The following is a 10,769-nucleotide window of genomic DNA, read 5'->3' on the forward strand; positions in this document are numbered from 1 at the left end:
TGCCAAATATTGGTAACAATATTAAAGTAACCATCTCGAATCAACCATCCAAATTCAAATTTGAAAAGTGGTTGTGTGCCTAGCTAGCAGGAAGCCCCAGTATCGAGCAATAAAGCGGTGTGATCCGATCAGGACCGATCAAGTACCTCAACCTTGACTTTTGAGTACTTTGTTTTCCACTCGGTACTCATACGAACTCGATCCAGCTTCTCAAAAATCGATGAATCCATATTATTGACCTATGCATATTATCTGCCAATCATTTCGATCTAAATTCAGAGTGTTAATTATCGCATTGAATAAACGAGGACAATAAGGATTGAAATTATCATGTCTTATATTCAAACAATTATCATGGCGGACTAGTTCGCCGGGCGCGGTAGTTGCATTTCATTCGCCTTCTTGACCCATTCCACGATGGAGCCCCGAAGCCTAGGAGGTGCGTGTGAAACCCACAGATTGAGAAAGTCTGTGACCACCTGTATCCATCTCTCTAGCTTGGGGTCTCGGCGTTGCTGGATCATCGACCTTCTGCTCCCAACGCCTCTAATGTGTTTCGGTGGCATCTTCTTCAAGCCTGTCTTCTCAACCTGAAGGAACGCAGTTCCATGCTTAGACTTCCATAACATCTGATACGACGTCGCCTCGGGCTTCCGGTGAAGGCAGTCGATTGCCTTAGGCAGCATGAACTCGTCCAGCTGCTCCAGGCTGATGTTTTTGTGCATACCACTCTGCAACTCGCCGTCGATCACCTCAGTCGCAGAGCTCTCGACCGCAGGAACCAGGTCTTCGGAGGAGCCATGGGGGGAGAAGAGGAGCCCAAGTTTCAGATGTGGCAAATTCTTCAGACAAGAGCTTTCACCTTCAACAGCTTTGCTTCGATGCATGCTGTACTCAGAGAGTGGGATGTAGCGCTGCAGGGACACTTCAATAACTGGTTCTAGATCGGAGACACCTGACAGTCTCATTGCGCGTGTGATGCTGCTGCTGCGGCTATCGGAGGGTTTCCACTCACACTGCTTGCAGCACAGTGGGTTTGGGCGAAACCACTGGGTCAGGCTGCTGTGGATGTTGTTCCAGTGTTCTTTGTGGCTGGACTCAACATACGGCACCCACGAGAAGTCCTGCGTCGGCAGCTGGGCGATCTCCTTGCGAGCAGATTCAGCCGTGGGCTTGAAATGGGGAGTGACCAGAAGCTCTAAGCACTTGACGATGGTCCCAACTATGTCCGTGCTCTCGGAAAGCCGCAGTATGGAGCCTAGGCACAGGTTCTTCTCCGGCGCCTCATCGTCTTCGGAAACGAAGAGGAGCTTGGCCTCCACCCCACGGTCGTCCAGGCGAATGGGACGCACACAGAACAGATGGTACTGGTTTCTCCGGACAACTCTGTACCGTAGCTCTTGGCCGGAGAGGAGGCGCCCGATGAGAGGGTCGACCAGCGTGTACCGGCGTGGCGTGCCGCCGAGCTCCACGAAGCTCAGGAACTCGCTGGCGCCGTCGGCGAACCACTCGAACCTTCGAACAGCAGCGGAGCTGCCGCTCGAGTCGGAGCCATGGCTGAAGAAACCGGTGACGAGCGACTTGGTGGCATGAGCCAGGCGCCTGGGGAAGGAGGAGCTCCTCGCCTCCTTCTCTCTCTCTTCCTCTTGGACGGCACGCTGCTTGAACTCGCGCAGCGTGTCGTCGCACTCCAGAGCTGCACGCTTCAGCTTCCTGCGCCAGCGCAGCAGCGACGCATCCCTGATCTGCCATCGGCGAGATGCCTCGAGCGCGGCCTCCAGCTTGATCTGCGCCATCTCCAGCCTCTCCATGTGCTGCTCCTTCTCGTCCGGTGTTCTCTCTTCCTGCTTGCCAATCAGGCCAGACACGGCCTGCTTTAGTGTCTCCTCAACAACCGCAGAAATTAGGACCATCTCCGCCATTGCTTAGGAGTTAGGGTTCCTGCGCAGGAAGAAATTAAGTAGTATATACACACAAAATATAGTAAAATCCTCAGTTGATGCTGCAAAGAGTGAGTGAAGTCGTAGTACAGTACCGGTGGTATGATTTAAGGGGAAATTGCAAATAATCCATTAATTATAAGTCAATTTAAATTGCAAATACCCCTGCAAGTAATATCTACCTCTACAAGTCCAACCCTGTTGCAAAATTTCCCGGGTTCTCACTTGAGGTCATGTTAATGTGACCTCGAGTACTCGACACTTAGGCTGATAGCATAGAAAGTAAGTGATTGTGATGGGTTTAACTGCATGTTACGGCCTACTAAACTTCTTATTTGGTCTAATTTGTGGAGGAAATTGCAATAACACATTTGATTTATTGGACTTTAGTGTATTATTTGACCCTTCCCCATCTCCACCTTTCCATGCTTGTAGCCTACGTGAAGTAACATTACGATAAATATGTTAACATGATATCAAGTTAGAATCTGAGAGTGGGGGATTTTATTATGAGATTAGATTTGTATGGGGGTAAAGGCAACTACTTTACTTGCAACTTTAATTGACCTGTATTTGTAATTTCCCCAAGATTTAATTGCATAGAAGTATATATATACATATATTGAACTGAAGAGAGTGAAGTTATTATGCATATCGAGAGTGGGGGATGCAATATAGAGGGAAACACCGAGGAAATTGAGTCTCATTTTCATTTGACAGCTGGAGCATGCAAGTGTTTTCTACATTGAATAAGTGGACTTTGACCAAGAATAGTGCGAAATGGAAATCACCCAAGTCTCCAATATTTTTACTTACTGTATATCTAATTACACGAGGTAGTCATCAAGTCCGTTGGTAACGTCTTCATCGACATGAAATGAGTCAGTGTTGACGAAAGTGAGGCGACTAATATCAAGAAATTAAATACACCGTCATGGATACGTTTCAGAGAAAGTTGAATGGAAGTTTGGTGTATAGTGCTGTTAAGATGCGACACACAGTCACATTCTTGGAACCAGGATCCAGGAAGAAGTTTGTGGTATTAGTGGAATTTAGTGCTTGGACTGACTGATCGCTTTCATGGCTTACTGCTACTTTTGAGTCTTGGAGAGCCTGGTGCAAGGGTTGGTTACCTACTACTTTTTTTTTCTTTTACTGTAAAACTAAGAATGACGATTAAAAAAGATAAATATTTTAATAATTTTTTTTTAAAATAAATGATCTTTTTCTATTCCTCATCCAACGCACCTCAAAACGTTTAAGCGGAAGAAAAAATCTGAGAGACAAAGCAAGAAGATCAGTTCTATAGCAACATGACTCCACGGATAAAATATAAACCATAGGTTCTATTCAAGATCATTACATGTGTCTTTATTCACAAAAACTCGTAACTTTCAAAGAAACTAGAGAAGATGGTGGCCGGACCAGGTTATCCTTCAAGATGATAGTCTAGTGGCAAGGGGACTCTAAGACCCGCTCGAATACATGAGTATGAGTATTTAAACCACTAACATCAAGAAGAACAACTCTGTGAAGATGAAAACTATAGCTCAAAGAAAAGATCACCGAACAAAGAACCTCTTCAAGTTGATGATCGAGGTAAGGGTACTCAAGACCATAAGTGTACACTCATATGCGAATTTTTATGCCTCTAGCAATAAGAAGAGCAACCTCCCAAGGTGCTGATAATTCAGCTAAAAACCAAAACAAAAATCACAAAGAAACACTAAAAACTTGCAAACTTGCAAGGGAACCAATAGAGGGAAACTAAAAGGAGGTGAGCACAATAACATAAAGAAAAATAAACTTCATTGCAGAGAGCTCAGCCCTATTTTAGGCAGATTAAAAAAAAATTCTCACAAAACTCTCACATAATATATTGGCTAAGCACTCTTCTTCCGCTCTACTAAAACCCTAACACAAGGCTCTCATATGGTTGGCACAAGGGGATCAAATGGCTGGTTTAAACTCTCATATAGCCCTATCCCTCTATTTATAGGCCTAAGAAACTTGATCCCTAAGTTTTCTAACTTTTTCCCAAAATACCCCTCTTGTAGTACATTTCTACCTACCACTGAGGGTATTTTAGTCTATTTTCTTCTCGATTTATCGGACGGTCGCGGCGCCTTCACGACTTAGCTTCGCCTCGACACAAGCTTCGAGATGGTGCCACGTACTCTTCCGGTCCTCCCACAGTTTTGACGCCAAACCGCGAAACCACATGCACGCTTCTCAAAGCATGACTCACTGCCTTGCTTACACCTTAAGCAAGCGCTTCGATGTTGATGCGTATACTCCATCACGCGATCCTGACCGTCGGTAAATCTCTCCCGCTCCCGATCCCTCGGGCTGCCTTGTCACTTGCACCGGTATCCCCTTCGCTTGACTTTGTCAACACGCCGTCTCCATCCACCTTCAATGCTTTGCTTGACCTTCACATGTTCAGTTAGAATCACCCTTAACTCTGCCCGGCCTCCTTAATCGTCTGGCACTAAGCACTCCGCTTGGCCCCGATCATCCCACCGTCAACGCTAAGTTGTATTCATCACCTGTACACCATAAGACAAGCAAACACATATCTCCAACTCTAATTCCAATTAATCCATAATAAATATGCTCAAATGAAATCCCAAATCAATTCAAATCATATCAAAGCTCATACAAAATCGAAGATCATCAAACCAAATAAATGATAATATCAATCACTCATCACAAGTAAATCAAGGCATATTTCAACTTGGTTTCTCAATGTCCCCCTTGATGAGTGCATTGACAACCCTCAAAGCACAAAGATTTTGGTTTGAAAAAATTAAAACAAGATAAGCTCATTCAAGTGACCAAAAACTAGAGAAAGAGCAAAATATGTCACTTGGCATAAGAAAGGTTAAAAAGCACTAAGAGAGGTAAAGATGAGCCAAAAACCTCAAAAAAGCAAGAAAAACTCAAAAACACATACTCCTCCTTGATGATTGCACATTTTCCATTTTTCCCCCTTTCATTTCTAGATAAATTTTCTCCCCTTTGTTGAATATCTGTGCATAATATCATTGGGCATATTTTCTCCCCCTTTGACAATGTAAACATAAAGGATAACAGACTATACAAAAGATATGCAAATGAAATGTAAGCCTACAAAGCTTCACATAAAGATCACAAAGCACTTATAAGAACTAGAGATGTCAAAGCACTATGAGAAGTAAACAATATAACTCAAAGGTGCACAAAGTCTCGAAGTGAGTTCATGTCACAAGCACCGGGAGTGAAGCAAGTTTTGATCATGTTGTTCAATTATCCAAAAAATATCACCACAAAAGCATCCATAATTTCATGATCAGTGCAAAAATTAGAGAAAATAGTGTTATGTCAAGTTCAAACTAGGCAACCAAGTTCAACCCGACGGGCTATGCAAACACCCACATATTAACCCAAGCCTTAGTTTGACAGCATGAAAAAGAACATTCTTAGCACATTAAAAAGCATAAGTTAACTTTCTCATTTGATCATTTAAGTATCCTCAAGTGAGTTTTAAGCAACCATGAGTTCACTTCTTTGGCAAACCACATGAAGCCTTAAGTCACCGTATTGGATTCAATTTTAGCTCAAAACTTGATCATTCATTTTATTAACTCAACATAGAATTCAAGATATGCAATGTTTCACAAAGCCAAAACAAGTTATGCCTTTGCGACACAAAAGAGCATATGCTCTCCTAAGGGTTAATCATGGGCTAAACATTTACATAAACAAAGGTCAAAGACCCTCAATCCGCTGAACTGAATAAAGCGACCTAGCATAAGCTTTTCATAGAACTAGCCATAATTTAAGCACTGATCAAGCTAAAGAAAATACTCAAGGGTGACAAAATATTATGTTCACATTTCAAGTTCATTCTTAGAAAAGACAAGCTTGCTCAACAGATTTTATGCTATGTTTCAATAAGAGCCTAAGCATGCATAAATTGTTATACATCCACTACACTTAGCATAAATTCACAACTAGTAAAAGAAAGTGCAAAGAATATATAAGTGAAGCTTGCTAATATGATTATAATACAAAATGCTACGCAATGCAAATGCAATAAAAGTAAGATAGAGTATGTACAAAGGCAACTCCCCCTCATACAATGCTATAGGGATGGCACACACCAAGCTCTCCCATCAGAAAGGCAAACCTTGTTGTATCTAGAGGCTTGGTAAAGATATCGGCTAGCTGGTGTTGGGTATCTATGTAGCTCAACTCAATGTCTCCCTTCTCATTATGATCTCTCCGGAAGTGGAATCTCACATTTATGTGTTTGGTTCTGGAGTGTTGAATTGGGTTATTGGCTAAACTTATAGCACTGATGTTGTCAAACAAAAGTGACACACTCCTAAAATCTAACCCAAAATCTCTCAAGGTAGCAACCATCCAGAGTTACTCTTCCTGTCAATTCTACAACTAGTAAAATCAGCATCCGAAAAGCCACGAAGAGAAAGTGAAGAGGATGCAGAAAACTAAAGGCCATACTCGAGAGTGTGCTTAAGATACCTCAGAATGCGTTTCACCACTTGGCGGTGAGATGTCCTCGGTGAAGCTTGGAAGCGAGTACACAAGCAGACGGTCTTGTCGCCGTCAGGTACAGGAGGGACCCGATCATGCTCCTGTACTCCCACTGGTCCACCTCCTCACCATTTTCATCTGGATCAAGCACGGTGGAGGTAGCCATCGATGTCGTCAATGGCTTTGCATCGCTCATGTCGAACTTCTTCAGCAAATTCTTGGTGTACTTCGTCTGGTGGACGAATGTATCTTGCTTGCATTGCTTGATTTGCAGCCTAAGGAAGAAGTTGAGCTCGCCCATCATCGACGTCTCAAATTCCCTGCTCATAGTTTCTACAAACTTGACCACAAGTGCATGAGAAGAGCCACCAAAAATGATATCATCCACGTAAATCTGAACAAGTAAGAAATCATTGCCATGCCTAAGAGTGAACAAAGTTTTATCAGCTAACCCCATTACATACCCATGCCCTAGCAAGAAAGACTTAAGCCTATCATACCAAGCCCTAGGTGCCTGTTTAAGCCCATACAAAGCTTTCTGAAGCTTGTATACTCTATGAGGGTATTTGGGGTTCTCAAGCCCTGGGGGTTGCTTGACATAGACCTCTTCCTCTATGAAATCACTAAGAAAGCACTCTTGACATCTATTTGGTACAACCTGAAACCTTGGGATGCCGCAAAAGCAAGGAGGATTCTAATGACTTCTAGTCTAGCTACTGGTGCAAAGGTTTCTCCAAAGTATGTTCCCTCTACCTGAGTGAAACCCTGAGCTACTAGTCTAGCCTTGTTTCTTACTACAGACCCATCCTCTCTTGTTTGTTTTTGAAAACCCATTTGGTGCCTATGGTGTGAACATTTGGGGGTGGCTCTAGGACCCAAACTTTGTTTCTCTCAAAGTTTTCAAGCTCTTCATGCATAGCATTGACCCAACTCGAATCAGATAAAGCATGTCCAACATCATGGGACTCAAAGGAAGCAACAAATGCAGAATCAGTGAAATGGGCATGAGAAGAAGATTTGGACCTGGTTACCCTCTCATCAAGGTCACCGATCATCAGCTATGGGGGATGTCACTGCTAAATGTGTTGAGGAGCTTCGCGCTGCGAGATGACCTCCCCCTCAAACACTACTGGTGCAGGCTCAAAAGCAGCTGAAGTGGAAGTAGAGGTTGCAGGACCCTCTGCCGGTGTCAAAGAGGCAGGAACCAGCTCAAGAAAGAGTGTAGTAGTAGAAAATAGTGGATCATCCTCGTCATCCCCGAAAGCTGGAAGGTCGTCGTCTACAAAGATGCTTTCGCTCATCTCCTGATCACCTGCACACTCAAAGACAGGGCTAGCATGAGGGGTTGATTCATCAAATGTCACATCATAGGACTCCATGATGGTGTTAGTGTCAAGATTAAGGACCCTGTAAGAATGACCATGAGGAGAATACCCTAAGAAAATGCCATCAGAAGAATGCGACTCGAACTTGTCAAGATTGCCACTCTTTAGGATGAAGCACTTGCAACCAAAGACTCTCAAATGCGAAACCTTCAGCTTTCTCCCAAAGCGCAACTCATAAAAAGTCAATTTCAAGATCGAGCGCAAGAAAATTCGATTGGAGATGTAGCACACAGTGCTTATGGCCTTAGCCCAAAACCTACTTGGAGTCCTATGCTCATCGAGTATCGTCCTAGCCATCTCCACTAAAGTTCTGTTCTTTCTTTCAACCACGTCATTCTATTGAGGAACGCGTGGGGCAAAAAATTGATGCTCAATACTATACTCAAGACAGAAAGTATCAAAGAGATAGTTCTTGAACTGGGTGCTAGTATCACTACGAATTGCTTTCAATGCAGCAGGGAGTTCCTTGAACAATCTCAAACCTACACTTCGAAAGTGTGAGAACGCTTCGTCCTTGCTTACAAGAAAGAAGACCCAAGAGTAGCGAGAGAAATCATCAACAATGACAAGAACATACCACTTTCCACCCGCTGAACGAACCCGAGAAGGACTAACAATGTCCATATGGAGAAGTTCTCCTGGTCGTTCAGTCATCACCAAACTGACTGGTGGGTGAGGAGCGGCAACCACCTTGCCATGCCGACAAGGAGCACACACAAGGTTCTTCTCAAACTTGAGCTTGAGCAATCCTCGGATCAAGTTAGGGCAATCAAACGAGTAAGCAAATCGAAGCTCAAACGAGTACCCTGAGGAATAGTACGGCGAGCCCAAGGAGGACGCCCCTACCATGGCCTCGCTGTGGTGTCGACGCTGGGTACGTACTTTTTTTTGAATACTTTAATTATCACATGTTTTTGTTATGGATTCAGACTATGTTTCTCACATGTTTTTGTTCTGAATTCTGACTATGTTTCTCACACAGCCACACTGAGCGCATGAGCAGGCTCACAGCGCGTATGAGCTTTTTGGTCGCAATTCGACCGTCTTCATCCGGACGACGTGGTATGGACGTCGTACAGCTTCTTGGACATCCAAGGCCGTGCGGGTTTGCGACTGTCTCCGTTGTGTACCTGCGACGAGGAGTACTGGCTTACGAAGACACCGCTTTTCTTTGACATCTGCGTCGAGGAGTACTCACCGCACTGTGTCATGTAGTAGTTCGAGCGCTACCAGGCTTTCCCTCTCGTCCACATTCGCACTGTTCCAGTGCACGTCCACAGGTAACTATAATCGAGTGAATAATTCGTAACATTCATCTTACTGTCTTTCTATTTAATGTGGTTCACTTGCAGGTATACACGCAAGGGACAGTCGGGTGGCAACCTCTGGGCAGATTGCTTGGCCCCGTACGTCTCAGCATGAGCCCAAGCCCTTCAGGATGTCGTGAAGAAGGCACGTCTATTCGACGAGCGGAGCTTCGAGGAGTACCTACGGTGGTACGTGGCACATACACGAACACGGGTCACCTTCACCCCAGAGGGTGTCTGGCCCCACGTTGTGTCGACTACGGAGGCCTACCCGGGCCATTGGGACAAGGACGCTACATTAGCGGTATGTGTAATTTAATCTCATTTCAGTATCACATACTCGCGTAACAACGACTATAAACTGAAATTCTTATTTCTTGTTTGTTTCCATAGGCCGATATCATTTATGATATCCATAGGGACGCAGCTGGTACCATAGACCGCCTCAGACAAGGGGTGCACCTCAGTGCGGCGAATGTAGCGAGGTTTGTCAAGCGGGTTTTCGATAAGCGCGGGCCTTGAAGCTTACCTCTTGCCGGTCCACCGCAGACGGCGCATGAGCACCTCCCAGGTCAAGTGGGGTCCACACCGAGTCATCCAGGAGGTCTGATGTGCACCGCCGTGCATCGGTATCGGCACCCACACGCCCCTTGTACCACGACCTACAGGCCCAGACTCAATAGGTACGGATATTTCATACGCACGGTGTTTAAATATATTTGTTTCTTACTGGTGCATTAATTTTAAACAAATATTAGGCGCACCTACACACGTCTCGACGCTACCACCTAGACCGAGCCCAGTGCCGACACCCTCATCACTCGTATGCTACTAAGGTACTGGGCAATACTACATTGTCGTATTCAATATATTCAATAGTACATCTAATATTGTCCACAGGTTACTTCGGTGATGAGGTCGGGCCGTCTTCAGCTACACTGTGACCGATCCCATCACCACTGTTCGACCCCTACTATGGCACGCATGCCTGATCACTACTACTGCACTAGCATACCACACAGGTACAATAGTGTATTTTATACAACTACTTTTATTTCCACATTTTCCATATCTAATACATTCATCTGTTCGTAGGCCCCTCCAGCCAGTACACATGAACACCGGCGGATCCTTCTCAGTCTTCATACCTGAGTCAGGAGGATGAGCCTAGGCCAGACCCCCCGTTCGATCTCATGCGGGACTTCTTCGGGGGCACACCAGACTACGACGTCCTCCAGCGGTCCCAGGTACCCAGTGCTCCACTTCAGACACAGCACACCCAGGAGGAGGCCTCGACACCGGTGATCCCTACTAGGCCTACCAGGCAGGTCGGTGCACCCGACACCCTGACCTACTCTAGGGGCCATGTGAGGGCTAATCAGCGGCAGCGGGACCATGATGGGGGGAACAACCGACGGCAGCAGGGGAGACAGCAGTAGGATTGTACATTTGTTTTTGTAACTTATAAATGCCTATTCGATTCACGATCTATTCTTACATATTCGGATGCATGTAATCTTTATGGTCCACTTACCATATCGTAACTGCATTTCTTATTCCAATGTGATCGTATGCTAGTTGCATTTCTTAATCCAACG

The 10,769-nt window shown here is 44.9% G+C and overlaps 1 protein-coding gene across 1 annotated transcript; it reads right to left on the reverse strand.

Annotated features, from left to right (window-relative positions):
- Positions 1 to 295: 295 nt before the first annotated feature.
- On the reverse strand, positions 296 to 2,069 carry LOC133904316 (uncharacterized). The gene is made up of 2 exons (XM_062345784.1): positions 2,036 to 2,069; positions 296 to 1,941 (listed from the first exon to the last, which is right to left on the reverse strand). The coding sequence occupies exon 2, from the start codon at positions 1,920 to 1,922 to the stop codon at positions 363 to 365; it is 1,560 nt and encodes a 519-aa protein (XP_062201768.1). The 5' UTR covers positions 1,923 to 1,941; positions 2,036 to 2,069; the 3' UTR covers positions 296 to 362.
- Positions 2,070 to 10,769: the final 8,700 nt, after the last annotated feature.

The sequence above is a fragment of the Phragmites australis genome, chromosome 22 (genome assembly GCF_958298935.1).
Source record: "Phragmites australis chromosome 22, lpPhrAust1.1, whole genome shotgun sequence".
Lineage (NCBI taxonomy): Eukaryota > Viridiplantae > Streptophyta > Magnoliopsida > Poales > Poaceae > Phragmites > Phragmites australis.

Coding starts and splice junctions, on each gene's coding strand:
- LOC133904316 (XM_062345784.1), bottom strand. CDS start 1,922: ATGGCGGAGATGGTCCTAATTTCTGCGGTTGTTGAGGAGACACTAAAG.